This window comes from Carassius gibelio, chromosome A5 (assembly GCF_023724105.1).
Source record: "Carassius gibelio isolate Cgi1373 ecotype wild population from Czech Republic chromosome A5, carGib1.2-hapl.c, whole genome shotgun sequence".
NCBI lineage: Eukaryota > Metazoa > Chordata > Actinopteri > Cypriniformes > Cyprinidae > Carassius > Carassius gibelio.
The window spans coordinates 35,037,150-35,055,366 of record NC_068375.1 but is presented as its reverse complement, the minus strand read 5'-3'; the positions used below and the strand labels follow the sequence as shown (position 1 = coordinate 35,055,366).

Below are 18,217 nucleotides of genomic sequence, written 5' to 3'. Positions count from 1 at the left end.
TAATAAAACTGTTAATATTACGGTAGCGGGGAATTTGGACATGCATGAGTTATTTGATTTAATCTGTGTTAATTTAAGGTTATTTTATTTTATTTTTTAACCTAAAACACAGAGACGCTGACTGATGTGTCTGCATCGTTTGCACTGGAGCATTTCAGTGGGCTTAAACAGATCACTCTTTACAGCGGATTTAGTTCCCAAACAACTGACAATTTTGACCTAAATATGATTTTCAGTTACAATAATTAATCCAAAATTTCGACATTAATAACTTACTTTTAGCAACATCAGACGCACGCACGGTCACAAGATCTGCCAGTTCTTACTTCTGTAGACTCGCACTAAACGATTCATTTGAATCAGTGAGTGGTCGACTCCAGAACAGCTGCAATCGGATCATTCTAATTCGTAAACGAATCGTTTGGTGCGATTCGCGATCCGATTAAAGTTTATTTTGAAAAGACTCAGTTCGTTAATGAATCAGACATCGCTTCTGCGTGTCGGAGCACGTGATATATTATAGGGAGTAACGATATGTTTTATGAAATGTAGTGAAGTTAAAAGTACGATCTTATGCTTTGGAATGTAGTGAAGTAAAAGTAAAAGTTACTCAAAATAAAACTACTCCAGTAAAGTACAGATACTTGAAAAATGTACTTAAGTACAGTAACGAAGTAAAGCTACTCCACGCCCCCTTTTTGTGAATTCATGTGGGCGGAGGTTAGTCAAAAAACTGTTTTAGTGACGTCATTACTGCAGGAACTAGAGGGCTGTAGTCCAAACGGGTCGTTTTTTGTAGGCGAATGGGAAACATGGTATCACGTATAAGGGGACCTTTAATTAATTAATTGTTGAGTATTCACCAGCTTATGTTTCAGCTACACATAGAAGCTGTATAAAAGTTTACTACTCAAACATTGTAGGGCGAATTCACCAAATAGTTGGCACACGTTATTACAGTGCAAAATCTACATTTTACCAGCAATCCAGTTTAACCTAATGGCACAGTGCCATAAGTGCTTAAATTAAATCATTGTCATTCTTTACAGAGTAAACCATTTCTGTGTACATTAGACTTGTTACAGATTTCACCTTATTTAAAGAAGTCAGCACTATTTGCATGACAACTTTTTTGTCAAAATTTAAGTGAAATATCTGTGTATGTTTTTTAAGTATCATGAATTGGAGATTTATTCCTGTATAGCAACACAGACAGTGCATGGAAATAAATAACACTTAGTGAATATACCCCTATGTTATTGCATTTAATCTCATTTTATAGCATTATGGCAGCAACCTGATCCAATAATGAGAATGTGGCTGAATCCAGTGCTGGAATTGATGACAGCTGAACATTTTGACATGGCCTTTGACCGCCGCTGAGTCTGAAGGGCCTGTCAGGAAACAGATGATTCCCCACATCACCATTTACAACTGTTGTTAAATATAACTCTCTTTACACACACACTTCAGAGAAAGAGAGCCTCTTCACCTGCTTGTCTGCTCTTATTATTACCTTCTCCTTTTCGACTCTGACCTGAAATAGTGAGAAAAATGAATTGACTTGACAGATTATTACATAACAGAGGAATTACGAAAGCACCCACACTGCTTAGTGATAACACATACTGAGGTTTATTTTCGCTCCTCTGATGAATTATGTGCCCTCAGATGTATAAGGAGTATGTATTCCCACTATGTCTTGTCGGAAATATGCTTTTTTTATTATAGGTCTCATTCACTCATTTTTGCACCTGCGAACATTCTCACACAAAAAGCATGATTCATCAACAAGTTAGTAAGTAAATAAATAAATGTTTTCTTAATATATGATAATAAAATTATATTTTTATATATAATTATATTATATTTATATAAACTTACGAATAAATATTTATTTATTCATAATAATAGTATTAATATATTATGAATCATCAATGCAATAAGTTCAAATAAGTAAATTAAAAAGTATTATTATTAATATATGTTAATAATATTATATATTATTTATTTAATATGTAAATAAATGCATATTTACTTTTATTTAATATGAATATATTATGAGTCCTTACTAATTAAAGACTTATATTGTTTTCTAAATCAATCAAATTTAAAATAAACTCAAACTGCAAATATATTAACATTACAAGCCAAACTTTTAGGAAGGAATAGCGTTAAGACTATATTTGTTCTCATTAAAAATAAAAAAAAATATTATATGATAATAATATTATATATTATGTTAGAAATAATCTACTCATTTTTATGAAAAAAATTTTTACAGTCTGTAAGAACAAGAGGATGCAGTGAATGTTCAGAGAAGAACTTCTGGAGAGGTTAAAGAGGAACATGTGTTACCTGGAAGGTAGGTAAACTGTCTAGGCCAGGAAAATCCTCAATATCACCCGTAGTGATGTTAAAGCATGCCCCATGCCATGGACATCGCACATGGCCTTTTGACAGCACACCTGGAGGAGAATTGTTTTTAAATACAACTTATTACTGAAAGAACAACCTGTTTTGCTATTTGATAAGGTTTATATAATAGCAGTGAAGTATAAAGTACTCTGAGAGCTACTGGCTTTGGAATGCAGAGGACCAGGAGCTCTCCACAGGACATCCCTCACCTTTGACCAGTGGAGCACCATAATGTGGGCACTTGTGTCCCATGGCAAAGAATTCTCCATGTTCCTTAATGAGCAGAGCACGACCTGCCCCTAAATCCACCTCACGCATTCTGCCAAACACAACGCATTAGATCAGCACAGATTTAACATCCAAAACACAAAAAACTGATGCGTTCAAAAATAACTGAAGTGTGTTGTTTTTGTGCCACCAACAGATGGAAAAAAACAGACATAAAAAAAAAACTTTTAAATTTTAGCATTTTTTGGTTCTTAGCATTGATCCCAATCCATATGCTAGCGTATTCTTAAAGGGGGGGTGAAATGCTATTTCATGCATACTGAGTTTTTTACACTGTTAAAGAGTTGGATTCCCATGCTAAACATGGACAAAGTTTCAAAAATTAAGTTGTACGTTTGAAGGAATATTTCTGTTCCAAAAATACTCCTTCCGGTTTGTCACAAGTTTCGGAAAGTGGTTTTTCGAGTATGGCTCTGTGTGACATTAGATGGAGCGGAATTTCCTTATATGGGTCCTAGGGCACTTCTGCCGGAAGAGCGCGCGCTCCCGTATAGCAGAGCACTGAGAGCACAGCAGACATTCACTGATCAGAGCAAGAGCGTCGCGAAATGTCACAAAAGGAGTGTGTTTTTGGTTGCCAGGGCAAGACAACCCTGCACAGATTACCAAAAGAGAAACAGCATTAAGGGACCAGTGGATGGAGTTTATTTTTACAGAGCATCAACGGAGTTGTGCAAGTGTTTTTGTTTGTTCCCTACATTTCGAAGATGCTTGTTTTACAAACAAGGCCCAGTTTGACGCCGGATTTGTACATCGTTTATTTCTTAAGGATAATGCAGTCCCAACGAAAAAGGGTCACGATCGTGTCTTGGAACCGCAGGCGGTGAGTAAAACTGCTTCAAATATCTCTGTGTTGTTAACTTAGCTATCGGCACATAAGCACATCAAGTAAACAACATGCCATGTTGTCATCAAACTGCACTTTCCACATGTACAGCTTAAAAAAAATAAAAGACAACAAAGTGGAACTTAGTCATTTTTCCAAAACTGCTAAGCAAATATATACAGTTTCAGTAAATACCACATAGAGACGTTGTTGCTGATGCTGCTCTTGTTCAATTTCAGCCTCTGGATCTGATTCTGGATCATAAATATACGCTGAATCTGACTGTTAGCCATGGTTTGTTTTGGTTGGTTTTGTCCTCAAGCTTCCAAACGCTTAATAAAGACATCTATACCGCAAAACTTATATTTACTACAAAAAAAATATATATATTTAATATTTATTTGATTTATTTACTTGTTTATTCCCCCCCAATGTATTAATATTCTTAACATATGAAATGTAAAATGTATGTTTTTAATAAAATTTTGTAATTTATTCCTGTGATGGCGAGTCTAAACATTCTACATATAACATGCCGATTTGCTTCTCAAGAAACATTCAGTTAAGAAAAGAAAATAGTAGTGTTAAACATTATTTTTGGAAAATGTATTTTGTTTAAATCTTTTTTCATTAGCTCTCACTCAAACATGCAGTCAAATATACAGGAACATGAAAATTCTGTATTGTATTGAAATCAGTAACTTACTGTCCATTCTCAAGGTCTTTTACATGGCAGACAGACGCCTCTATGTAATCTCTATGTTTGCGCTGTGGCCACAGTGTCATGGTGTCCTCGTCTGAACAGTGTCCCATAGATCCATTGGGTCTGCATTCTGAAAATGGACTGGCCTTTCCATTAGGAGACATCAGGTCCACCTCCTTCTCTTTGTCCAAAAGAGTGAGCTCAACTTTGATCTCTACTGCAAAAAAAGAAACAAAAATTTCCTTGATATAAGCACAAGAGAATAACACACAATCACACGATTGTCTCTACTTCAGGAACTTCTAATTGATTTGTTCAGCTAAATTAAAATTTGATCCACAGTCATCTTTGAATGTGTTGATAGCACTTTATTAATTGTACTTCAAGTAAACAGGCCTTAAAGGGATAGTTCACCCAAAATGACATTTCCATCATTAATTACTCACCCTTGTGTCATTCCAAACCCGTAAGACCTTCATTCATCTTTGGAACACAAATTAAGATATTTTTAATGAAATCCAAGCGCTTTCTGACCTAAATGCAATTATCACGTTCAAGGCCCAGCAAGATAGTAAGGACATCAATTATTCCACTTATTCTACGGTTACCACACCTCAATACATCGATCAGATTATATATTTAAAGGGATTTGTCCGGTTTGTGTACTTAAATCATTATTGTGAGTAGGATTATTTTTTCTGCATCTCATCCAACGCCTCTGTTTCCAAAACATCATTTTAAAGTTGGTTATGGAGGCATGAGCCGTTGATAGCATTCTAATGCAGTTATTAATGAAGTTATTAGAAAGAGAGCGAGAGAGACAGAGACACACAGAGAAAGAAAGAGAGAGAGAGCACTTGTGTGAATTAGGCTGCATTAGGCAGCGTCTCTAAACAGTGCTGTTATTACCTCGCTAGTGAGAAATGTCATGTGTATTTACAGCTTTACTATGTGAAGTGATATAGAGCTGTAATGCGGTCAGGAGAGCTGCCTGGATCTACCTTTGCCATGCGTTTCCCTGAAAATAATGGCACACCTCAGAACATTCGCCAGCCAATCAGATTCAAGCATCCAATGGTCCTGTAGTATAAGACGCTATAATGTCATGTCTAATGATTTAGAAATGTAAGTGAAATTGAACCTAATACATAACAAATATAGTGCTATTTCTGTGTAGGAATAGAATTACAAAGCACCATTTTAATGTACACATTTTAATGTCTTTATAGAAAGCGACTGTGCAATGTGCTTCCATTACACCGATCTCACTCTAGCTTTCTCTCTGGCTGTAAAAATGTGCTGAGGGCCTGCTTCTTATGCCTTAATCACATAGGAATTCACACCTGCTGAGTGAAGCTTAATTAAAATCAATGGAAAATCATGCAAGATGACTTGAGCCGACAGAGGGAAAAAAAGAGAGAAAACTCGCCTTCTCAGAGCTGGCTGCAGACACTTTGTTTTCAGTGGCCGAATTGGGAAAATAACATCTGAAAGATTATTTAGTGGGCATACGTATCTGTAGGGTTCATCAATGAAACCACACTTTCATTCCCTTTTTTAGCCTACAAAGAAATAATCGGTGGATATAAATGATAAGCTTTAAATATAAAGATATGGTGATATATCAGTCATTTGAGCTTCATTTAAGTAATCCAGTAGCCTGACATCGTTCGGGCTGGCCAATCATTAACACTAAATCTGCCATTTTTGTCCGACAAACAAACCAGACAGTTAAGTAGATTAACTTGAAAACAGTATGTATTGATCTCTTTCTGCAGTTTAAACAAGATACCTTATGATGTTCATTCATGTTTATTTTATGCTGTAACTAGTAAAGAGGAAGAAATGATCGGTTCACATGCTGTTTGAACTGAGGCACTACAGCGATCTGTCACGACACAAGAGCCACAAAACGGTATTGATTGTTTGAATTTCTTAAAGTGTGAAAAAAGAGAGAGGTTTCTTGAACTTGAAAATTTTTTTTGTCTTATTTATTTGGTCAAAAAAATACAGTAAAAACAGTAATATTGGAATTGTTATTACAATTTAAAATAACTGTTTTCTATTTTCAAATGTAATTTTTTTTCCTTTCATGGTAAAGCTGAATTTCAGCAGCCATTTCTCCAGTCTTCAGTGATCCTTCAAAAATCATTCCAATGTGCTGATTTGCTGCTTGCATCACCGAACTAATCCTGTTGTTCCGACATGTTGTATGGTCATTACAGAATTGACAGACATAGTAATTTCTTACATAAGCTCCCAAGCACAGCGACTGACTTCAAAAGGCCACAGAGTTACGGTCTAGCTCGGGTCGTTCTGTCTTTCTCTGCACCCTCTGAAATCCAACACCCACGGTCACATTTACAACTGAGTCTTTGGACAGATGAAAGTTGATTGAGAGCCCCCTTCCCCAGACGCCACAGGAGAGAAACAGCGATACATTGTGAAACATTGGAAACCCAACTCATATTGCACTGTCTAATCCTCTTGAATACAGAACAATTAAGAGCATTAAAATTCCACCTGCACTAAAGGAAAGCCACATCACAACAGCAGTCAGGGTTAACTGATCTATGTATAAGGTGGAGATACTGTACAAGTCGCAATTATTACAGGATTTAATCAACAGGGCACGCTATACAGATTAGGGTTTTCTATATACTGTAAGTGAGTTCATCACCTGGTTTGGGTTTGGAGAGGCATCCTCCCATGGTGGGCCCAGAGTGAAGCCAGGTGGCCCGATGATAGGGAAGCCCAGGTTGGGTGTTAGCAGAGCTGGGCCGATCAGACTCACAGGGTGGGCCACAGGGCCTGGAAGAGATGGAAGCAGTGCTGCAGGGGGGATGTTTGGGCCTGTTGGGCCCACAAGGCCATCTCAGAGATCAGCGACTATACATAACACACAGCCTGAGAAAAGACAACATATAATATTTAACTATAATTAGTTATTCACCACTGCTTTGCTATTATTGACTAGTGTTTGGGGGCTGAGGTGCTGGTTGACTTTACTAGCCAAACAGCTCTATCAGGTTAGTTTTGCTGGGGAGCAAATAAACCTTACCAGACAAACATTAACCTGCCTAAACCATTCTGAATCAACATTCAAAATGGGCATTTGTTTCCCCCGGTCAAGGTCAAGTTTGGTAAAGACTGGACAAACTTTGCAGGTGTAAAAAAATTTAATATAAATTCCTACTGTGAGTGTCTTTAAAGTTCAATACAAGGATGGAGGCAGAAAACAAATTCATGTCATTTGCACAAACCATTTTAGAATTTTATAAGTTTTGGTACAACTTTTTATTCTAGCAAAATTTGAAGTACACAAAAGCATTGAAAATATACTCAGTTAGCTACACTTCCATTTGCTGTCTTTACCTGTAATTTGTCACTGGCGTATTACTCAAAAAGTTTTAAATGGCAAAAATCCATTTGGCCATTTTTGTATAGCATGGACTGAAAGTCACGTGACCCAGGTTTGGCTAAGAATGGACAAACTTTGCAGTTGCAGAGTATATATATATATATATATATAGAGAGAGAGAGAGAGAGAGAGAGAGATAGATGTATAAATAAACATTAAATTCCATAAAATAAAATAATAATGAAATAAAAAACAAAGTAATTAAAAATAAAATTAGTGACTAAAATTGGGATGGAGGCAGAAAACATTCCCATTGAGTCATTGTCCATGACTGATTCGCCTGCCAGTCTTGAAACATGCAGCTATTCAGCTGTTGCACAAACAGTCTTCAGATGTTTATGTCAAGACTAATCAAATGCAAGTGTAGATGATGATGGGAACCCAGCCAGCCAACAAAATGCAACATCAAACGGTTCATATCAACTTACTTCATTTTATTGCAAATCAAATTTAATTGTATTGCAAATAGCCCTTGGGTTCAATACCCTTGCTAATTTATTATGATGCAAATCAAGAAAACTGCATGTTTGACATTGATCTATCATGTCTGTGTCCATAGTGAGCAGGACAGTGCATTCAGAAGTCCCTTTGGAGAAATGCAAGAATCAAGGAGTGGAGCAGGAACACAACTGTTCCTGTCAGATAAGTAATAATAAAGGTTAAGGTGTAATGTTTTTGTTAAAACAATTTCTCATAGCCAAGTTTACTGTGACTGAAGATATATTTAAAGAGAAGAATAAGTTAAGATAAAGAAATTGAGTTATAATAGTGTTTGATAGTCAAAAACGAATATGTCTTTGTGTGTGTGTGTGTGTAGGAGAGACAGACTAAGATCAGGAACAACAAAGTGTGTGTGTCTACATATGCATGTGCATGCATCTTAACACACTAACTCTAATTGTTCTCAGTTTTCCACTTAAATCTTGTTTCAGTTAACCATTTCCCTCACTGACATCTGAATTGTTCTTTCACGAATACTGCTTGTTTCATAGCCTTCAAAGTATTGTCTGTTTACCCACAACATTTTTAGGGATGAAACAGGCTTAAAAAAAAAAACTTGAGCTTAAATGCTTCAGCATCAGGGCCTCAGCGTAAGAGCCACTTGATATTCACATCACACCCAAAGGTCTGTGAAGTGGCGAGTAAAAAACAAAAGTTTGCAAATGTTCCACAAACAAAACAGGAGCAGAAGCAGAAGCTTTAAACCACACGCTTTGAGTGCTGCTACATTAAATATATTTAATGACCATCTGGTTGTGGTGCACCTTTAGAAGAAAATTACATAAAAAGGTGAGCAAGAAATAAAATAAACAGAATTGACTCTGTTAGTACTACATTCTCCTCTCGTCTCTCTCAGAAATCTGCCTTGTTGTTTGGTATTTAGAGATGCAGTATGAAAAACACATACTTTTAACAATTCCAAAAGCACGCCTGAAACAAACAGCAAAAAATAGACTGCCTCCCTCTTCCTGCTGGCAGAAAAAAAAGCAGTTTCTGCTATTCTTGAAAAATTTATGAAAATCTCCATAGCAACTGTGAATCTGTCTAAGCTGTGAACAATGCATTATGGTTTATGGCTTACATGAAGGTAAATAAATAGTCATCTTAGTCAGCTCTTGCTCATACCCCTGTCCTTTTACTTTATCAAAGAATATATTGATCAATTACAATAAACCTGCATCTCACTAAAAGCTACTTTACTCATACTCTTAAAGGGTGAATCTTAAAAAAGTGTGATGTAATCAAATATGGTGTCCCATACTCGGAATTTGAGCTCTGCATTTAACCCATCCAAGTGTACACACACAGCAGTGAGCAGAGTACACACACACACTGTGAGCACACACACGAAGCCGGGGAGCAGTTAAGGGTGGAAGATTTTATTGCATTGCAGTAATGTTAAATAGAGAGGGAAACACACTTAAGTGTCAAAATTACAGTGCAAAACATTTTAAAATAGGTTATACTCAAGAAAAATATAAGTTGGACATGTCCTTGATATGTTGCATCAGATTAATCCATTAATTTACAACATTGTTTGTCTGTTACAGTACTCTTTATTAACAACACTGCATTGCCACAATGCCTTGCTTACATTATAATGAATAGTGTCTCAGCACATTGTTGAATCAACTGCAGCTCTTTCTGGGCAGCAAGCCCTAAATATTTCACTTTTCCCCCTAAAGTAGGTTAATCAGATTTTCAGCCTTTACAACATGCGACACTGGTCTCCTTCTTGCTTACTGTTACATCTGTCCATAACCCAAAAGCGAAAACTCTTTGTGGTAAACAAGCTGTCAGCCTCACTACCTTCCCTACATGTATATATACAGACATACCAGGAATTATTTAAATAGAAGCACCTAGTAGCAGCTGGGTTATGTAGGGAGTAAAAAAGTGCATTATTTCCACATATGAAAGAGTGTGATGTGACACTGAAGACTGGAATAAATCCTTCGCACAGGAATAAATAACTTTTTAAAATATGTTAAAATAGAAAACAATGCTATCAATATTGTAATATCACACAATATTACTGTCTTTACTGTATTTTTGATCAAATGAATGCAGCCTTGTTGAGCATAAGAGACTTCTTTCAAAAACAGTAAAAAATCTTTCTGACCCCAAATTTCTGAATGGTATTTCAGTGTTATTGAATTCCAATGTTATTCTGCTACTGGTGTTATTCTGTATGTCAACTAATGTCACATTTGTAAGGACTTTTAGGGGACACAGTCAATAGTCCATTAAGTCTCAAGAACTAGAGCAGTAATATTTTCTTACAGCAGTGTTCAGGACAAACACTGTCTCCCTCGGGAACATTATTGATCCTATAGACATTCATTTTCTACTCCTGCTCTTCCACCAAATCATTCTGACAGTTGCAAGTTACAGCTCTGCTCACAATACTGCAATGTAGCAGCAACAGTGGCCTACCATCTAAAGCCACTTCATTAATACAAGCAACCCCATTCCAAACAAACAACCTGCAAATGCATTTTCTCTCCTCCTGAAAGCCTTAGAGAGACAGCTTACAGAAGCACAACTGTCCACAAGATGAGCATAGACTGACTGTCCTGGCCTGTGACAAAAACAATATTTGGCAGTCACCTACTTTATGATCATGCCTGTCTCTCATCCATCGTTCTGTTCAGCTGCCAAGAACTGGAACTGTCCGGTTATGTCATCCAGTAAATTTGAGTAAATGCTTCTCTGGACTTGTAAAATTTGTCCCCCTTCCCACACCCACAACATCCCCTCCACCAACACACACACACACACACACACACACACACACACACATAGGTTTGTCACCTGGACTCTGACTGACAATACAAGGCAGTGCTATACAATGATGTGTGTTCCACAGTCATCATGACATTAGCACTGCATGATTTCAGCAACAACGTGGAAGTTGTAAAAAGTTTAAAAAGTCTTGTCTGTCTATAAAAAGTCTATATTATCAAATAAATGGATCCATGGTGGGTATTAGATTCATTTTGAAAAACATTGAAAAAATGTGACTGATTACACTGATTCTGTGTTCATTTTTTTTAAATACACTTCTTTGTATTTGGGAAATAACTTTCATTTAATGGATCAGGGTGAAAAAACACGCCATTTCCCATAATCTATTACCTGTATTGAATTTCTTTGAAGTGTTCAATATATTCCACTTCCTGTCATTCCAATTCAACTTCAATGTTCTTATGTTTTTCATTTCACTAGTTCACGCTTACATATAATTAGCTGAGGTATTTATACGTATTTGGTAAAAAAAAAAAAGTGTCTTCTGGTTAAACATTAGGCCATTTGCCCTGATCACAAGATAAAGTGTCTCCTGATCAAAGGAAGATAAACCAGAGTGTCAACACTCACAACAAAGCGGAATAACAACTTAATGTTCGACAGTCTTCACCCTGCTCTCTCCTGTTTCCATTCTATGATATTTGTCACTAGTTTTATTCCACAACAGAGTAAACCAGTTGCACTACAGTCCAGCTGTTTGATCAACATGCTCTGGGAATACAGGCAAAGCATCACAGCATTGTTTGAGTGTTTACACCAGAACATTTGCATGTACCCTCAGTCAGGGATGCCATGTACTGTAAGCAGTTCCTGCATGTATTTAGATGAATGGTTGTGCTGTGCGAGCAAACAATGACATGTTTGCACTTAGATAAATCATTTAGAGGCTTAAGTGTCAGGAAACAGCATATTGATATCTCCTGATTATAATGATTTATGATACATCCTAATTGTTATTATTAATGATGTAGACTGTAAAAGGCAGCTTCTGAATATTTCAGCGGTTCTCATACCTATAACTCAAAAATGTATTGCATTTATTACAAGGCGCTCATTTCTAAAATAAAATAATATAATCTTAAATCTATGCACTCTAGCAGACATGCATGCATTTGGCAGATGCTTTTATCCAAAGTGACCTAGAAAAGGAGAACAACGGCTATTTTATCAAAGAGCCAGTCATTTTTGTAATATAATATGCCATAAGTGCCATTTAAGTTCTCATCTCAAAAATAAATAAAACAACATTACATTTATGTATTTTGGCAGACATCTATGCATTACATTTTTGATTAAAAGTCTTCACTATGGACACTAACATTTCTCATTGATAAACATGATCTGAGATTATTATCTCCATGTTCAGTTGATAGCTCTTTATTCTTGCTGTTATTATTATTCTTGTGGAAACGTATGAGAAACATCAGAGACAAATTTGATACTTAAACACAATTTAACTGAGCCCTTGTTAAGATCAAAGAACTTTTTATTAGCCAGCCCAGCACCTAAAAGCCCTGCACGCATCCATCCACAGCTTAAAGAACAATGTACATTACATCTGAATCTTCAAAACTGCAATAGCGGTCTTGAGTTGTAGTGAGATGTAAAGAAGCTTTTGTTTGACTTTTGTTTGACAGGATTATTACAGTGCAAATGAAACTCAAATATTGTCTTACAGCTAATCAGATTCCTCAATAAGAGCTCTGAAAAGAAGAAACAATCAAACATCATGGCCCTAGTGGCCTTCTGGTATTTTACATTTGTTTTACATTCTCCTTGAGTTCAGCTGACAATGGTGTGACTTTCTGTAAGTCTTTTCCACAATCAGAAGTTCACTGAAGTGCAGCACTGATCTGGTTGTGGAATTTAGACGCTAAACCTTAGTGCATTGTGGGTTAAGGCACATACTCAAAATTCTAGCTGTTATTTGCACATTTACCTTAACAGTCAAAGCAAATGTTGTTTGAAGAGTATATGGTTGGAATGTTCAAATGCACCTCATAGAAAGCAACTTCTTTTTTTATGCAAACCCATGGGAAATAAATACAATACATGCCGTCTGAAGAGTAATTACTGTATAGTCATCTTTCAGTATCTTTTGTTATACTGTAAATCTCAGCTATACTTTCATATCCCTCCCATTTGGTGAAAGATTTACTTTAATTAATTTTCACTGAGGAATTGCTAGGAAACTTAAAAAACAATTACATAGAAACTGCTAGTAACAAATTGAGTTAAATGTGATATTTTGAAGTCGAAAGACTGAAACGTACTCCAATAATCTTTATATATAAGTTTGCATTCACAAAGAATAATATAAATGTTAAAAGAAAAAAATAAATTACAGTTCTATGTTTTTCATGATAAGATAATCAAAGATGTAAATAAAACAAAGATCATTTGATTAGGTTTAATTAGAAAATACTATTTCAGTTTTTCTACTTCAAATTGTAATGTTTCATACATTGTGTTTCTTAGTAATTGTTTGTGAAATTCATGAGCAATTTCCGAGGAAAATTTTATTTTAGTGTAGAAAGTAAAACTGATGCTGAGATGGATGGCGAGAACTAAAGTTTACATAAGTTCATCCATCATCTGAGATCTCAGTGCACCAATATAATACTCCAACATTAGGACCTCACATCTGCACCAATCTAGCTACCTGACCAAACAGCTTCCCAGTACAAAATTCAACACATATGGAGCATTCTTTAATCTAATCTGAGGTTCATTCAATCTGATAAAACACTGATCCATGTGCAAACAGATCACAATCTGAATTACATGACATTGTCAAACTGAGAGTGAATGATCTCTTCTCACCTGGTCTGGTCTAAATCAGGTGTGCTCAGAGTTTTCTGCATAAGGCCAGAGATGTGGAACCCGCTAAAATCTCACTAGGGATCCAGTCCGATGCTATCTGTGGAGCTGGACTGGTGTTATTCCTCTTTCCTATGGAGAATTCCAGAGTGCAGCACTCTCCTCTCCTGCCTCCTCCTCACGCTTTTACTGCAGTAGCCCGAGATCAAGGCACAGTCCCACCACAAACCTCTGACACACACACACACACACACACACCAGAAAGCAGAGCCGCCTGTAAGAACTGTTCTCTCTTACTCTCTCTCTCTCCGCTTTTGTGCTCGTCTTTCATAAACACCCTCTCTTTTTACCCCCTTCTTTCTTTTTTTACTCACTCCTGCTCTCTCTCTCTCTCTGGCGGAGGTTGGGGTTGCAGCAGCGGGACTCATGCCAGTAACTCAGCTGTATGCAGTATTGATGGAGTGGCTCAGGGATGCTAACACAGCATCAATTTTCCCAGCGCTCCACTTTCCCTTTCACTCTTCACCCGCTCCTGCACCTCCATCTATCCTTTTTGCCACTCCCCCAACCAATCAGTCTGCATCCTTTAGTTGACCACTATCTAAATCACTCTGTTCCTGTGATCTCTTTTATTGTCCTTAGTTTCACTGAGCTTGTTCTCTCTCAAATGCATCACACTGTGGGTCTAAATTGACGTTTAAGCAGATCAAATCTCAGGTTCTTGCTTCATTACTGTAAATGCTGCCCCTGTGGATGATCTTTCTGCTGCTACATGTTATTTTTGCTCATACCTAGGTTTAGGGAGCTCTACTCTTCAGCATCTCGGGCCTTTGTTAGTGGCTGTTTACAGACTAGGTAATATTTCCACACAAATGACAATTTGGGAAATGATTGCAATGCAGTTTGTGTGCAATTCCGGTATAGAGATATAACCAAAATAAGGTGGATAGAAATTGCATTGTTAAAAACCCAAGTGCATAGCCATGCATTAATAAAACACTCTAACAACTGCATAGCAATGTGCTAAAATCAACACCCTAGAAACCATCTAACTATGATCTGTAGCAACTATGCACTGACCTTAAGGACAAACCCTAATGTAAACATCTATATGTATCTTTTCTCCATCATGTGTGTCTCACTGCTTTTGTAAAAGGGGCAAAAAGATGTCTGATGATACTTAGAGTCTAATTATTATCGAAAGGGTCATGAGGCTCTTTTTGCTTTGCTCATCACAAAAGAGGAACCTCTCTGATTTCATTTTCATTAAATGTGCTGTCGGATCAGGGAACAGGATGCACTTCATTTCAGGAAAGGCTGACTAAACCTGAAATGATGATTCACTGAATAAAACTGTGCTTGCCGTTTGGTTGCAAACAACACAATTTAGATATCTATATGTAAAAAAAAAAACGAAATTAAATTTAGTTTACTAAATTAAATCCCAACCAATGCACTAGGGAGTCAGTCTTGCACCAGGAGTCTGTTTTATCTGACATGTCTGCAGCATCTTTCAGCGGGTAAAATCAAACTTACCATCAGGAAGCAAAGATCCTGGTAGATCATCTACTTGTGATGCCCTCTGCTGGCAATGGAGGAACGTCACCCGAGATTTGAGGTGAAGAGCTGAGGAAACATTACCTCAATGATAAAAGGACAAACACTAGATTCTTTCATTAAGCACCCTTTCCCTTTCCCTTTACCAGACATGACCTGCCTCAGTGCAAAGAGCCATATAGGTCTCAGCATATTATACAGAAGATCAGGAAGCCGATGAATTATGAATTAGCCTGATTTTTTCTGATATGAATGTTAATGTCTTCTTCCAGAGGTGCTTTTCCTTCAGTTTTTTTTTCCTGTGGAGACTGGAAAGAATCAATAGCTTTAGATTTTCAAGGACACAATTACTTATTTATAAGGTTAGTACCTGGTTGGATATTGATAATAAATCATTAGTTTGAGATATATTATTTATTTATTTTATATTTTCTAAGAAGTGTCATGATCATCATGGTTGCATTTACATTTATACATTTTTTTCCTAAAGCTGAATCTTCAGCACCATTACTCCAGTCTTCAGTGTCACGATTCTTGAAAAATCATTCCAATGTACTGCCCAAAAAACATTTCTTATTAGATACCGAAATATTTTGTAACATCACAGTGCATTATTGCTCAATTAAAGTGTTAATGTCTTTCAAAAAATAAAATATAAATACTTAACCCCAAACCTTTTAACATATATAGATAAAAATGTCAATAATAAATGATAATGTTTATAAAAAAAAAAAAAAAAAAAATGTTTAAAACCAAGTAAGACTGACTACATCTCTTTGACTTCTATGCAATAGCTGCGTGCCATTTTTTTTTTTTTTTGAGGAAACACACAAAGCTATACAAAAAAGGAGCAACCAAAATATAAAGAGGGCATTGTCTGGTTTTAGTGTACACATTTATGATATCAAAACAGCTTTAGCACTGCAGCATGTGATTTTTTAGATGTTTGCCAGGGATGATATCAACTAAACTAAATGTAATAACACATCTGTATGGGGATGTATGCTCAAAGACGTGTTTCACAGGAAACTCTTTTCTGAACTCTACGCTATAGCTAACTTTCACTGGCAAGAAAAAAGAGAATTCATTGTTTTCCAGCTTCTGCTTCAACTGTGGTCTGCCTCTCTCAATCTGTCTTCTTTCATTTCCTTTGTACTTGCTTTAATGTTGTTCTAGCTGATGCCAAAATATCCATTAAGGATGTTATACAGGCTGCACAATGTTTTCTATCCAAAACCACTACACAACAGAGGAATGGAGGCATTCGGAATGAGATCTGATCAAACCACAACCTTTCATTTAGTTAATCCTCATTCATCCATTAATTTATAAAACACTTGGCTTGATTTAACAATAATTCAACATAAACATATTCAGTCAATAACTGGCTTCATTATGCTTATGGGAATCCAAAGGTCTCTCTGAAACTTTCTGTGGAACTTAAAAGAATATATCATAAGATCATTTTTGGGTGAATGATTTAAGAACAAACCTTTTTAAATTCAAATGTTTTCAGTTATTATGAGTTTTATGTCATACAGTAATTCTGATTATGCACACCAAACAGATCCCAAAAATAGTAGTAGCAGTTTTATTCTGACACAAAACTTGCATTAGAGAATTAACCATCATTGGCAGTGCTTCCGTTGACAAAACATAATGTTGGCAATAAATAAAAAAAATATCAAAATAATCAAATAATGCACAAACAAATAAAACAAAATAAAATAAAATATTTTTTACACTACTGGTTGAAATGGTTTTAAATCTCTGTTTAAAAAAAAAAAAAAAAAAAAAAAAAATATATATATATATATATATATATACCAATAAGCCACTGATTTCTTTACCAAATTGGGCTTTGATAGTCAACCGAAAGTGAAAAAAAATTCTGTCCAAATGCTTCAAATTTTCCCGTCTGGCATGTTTGTTTTGTAATGCTGAGTTGGGTTCTTGAATATTTCCAGTCTTAAGATGAAATCTAAACTATATGATTTCCGTTTTTCGGGAATGCTGAGTTCTCGAGCATTGTTCTAGATTGCGAGGCAGAATTTTACTTTGCAGCTTTGCTTCGTGATCGCCCATGCAGACAGCAACAAAAAGAAAAGCCCCTCCAACAACTAACAGAAGTCCAGCAAACCAGGCAGAAAACATGGCCTCTCCATACTCCCATCTGGGCATCACATCTGGAAGATTCTCATCCCAGAACTTCACTACCATTATGTATGCCATTAGCGAAACAGGTGCGAGGGTCGTGATCCCTGACACAACGATAAACACTCCACCGAGAATGAGTAGAGTCCTTTTCATCCTCTCCCGCCCGGTGCCAATCTCAACACCCTGGAGTCCGAAAAAAGCAGCCGCCACGCCAAGAAATCCTGTTGCAATGGAAATGCACATGAGAACCCGTGAAGCTAAAGTGTCTAGTGGAAGGGCTAAAAAAGACTCGAAGGCTTTGCAGTGAATGCCAACTTCCTCTGTGTAGATACACATGTGCCAGAGCCCTTCATACCAGTTCTCCATCTCATTCAGATCCGAGTTCATCGTCTTCCACAGTGGCAGGAAGGTTGTAATAACAGTAGTGACTAAACCTCCGAAGGACACAAAGAGTGAAGCTCTCTGGACAAACTTGGTGGTTAGCAGCACCATGTTAACACTCGTCTGTCCTCTCACTTTGTCTGTCTGTCCGTCTGAGATTTTCAACTGGTGTGTTTCATCTGGACTGGCTCCTCCTTTGCTTTAATAAAACTCCACCTGTTCTTGCCGGATGATGCAGCAGCCCTTCACAACAACGGGACTGTTTTTCAAACTGAATATCTTTACCGAGGACAATAACTGCTTTTTAAAGAGGAAATCCGATATGTCCAGTTTTAAG

General features: G+C 36.6%; 2 protein-coding genes across 3 annotated transcripts in view; both read right to left on the bottom strand.

Annotated features, from left to right (window-relative positions):
- Positions 1-14,068, bottom strand: part of LOC128013983 (apoptosis-inducing factor 3-like) — a 29,626-nt gene extending 15,558 nt beyond the window's left edge. The window contains exons 1-7 of one of the 2 annotated variants that reach the window (XM_052597203.1): positions 13,789-14,068; positions 6,916-7,142; positions 4,239-4,452; positions 2,628-2,737; positions 2,359-2,468; positions 1,493-1,537; positions 1,298-1,394 (exon numbers count right to left, since the gene is read on the bottom strand). In XM_052597203.1, the coding sequence (XP_052453163.1) occupies positions 1,298-1,394; positions 1,493-1,537; positions 2,359-2,468; positions 2,628-2,737; positions 4,239-4,452; positions 6,916-6,946 (607 nt within the window). In that variant the 5' untranslated portion in view covers positions 6,947-7,142; positions 13,789-14,068. The remainder of the gene's footprint in view (positions 1-1,297; positions 1,395-1,492; positions 1,538-2,358; positions 2,469-2,627; positions 2,738-4,238; positions 4,453-6,915; positions 7,143-13,788) is intronic. The other variant, XM_052597211.1, reaches the window with a different exon arrangement.
- Positions 14,069-17,187: 3,119 nt separating this feature from the next.
- Positions 17,188-18,003, bottom strand: LOC127988055 (putative claudin-24). Its single transcript, XM_052590571.1, has one exon. The coding sequence runs from the start codon at positions 17,989-17,991 to the stop codon at positions 17,329-17,331; it is 663 nt and encodes a 220-aa protein (XP_052446531.1). The 5' UTR covers positions 17,992-18,003; the 3' UTR covers positions 17,188-17,328.
- Between the last annotated feature and the right edge of the window lie 214 nt (positions 18,004-18,217).

What these genes read in the sequence shown, in the direction of transcription:
- LOC127988055 (XM_052590571.1), bottom strand. Translation starts at nt 17,991, where the DNA reads ATGGTGCTGCTAACCACCAAGTTTGTCCAGAGAGCTTCACTCTTTGTG.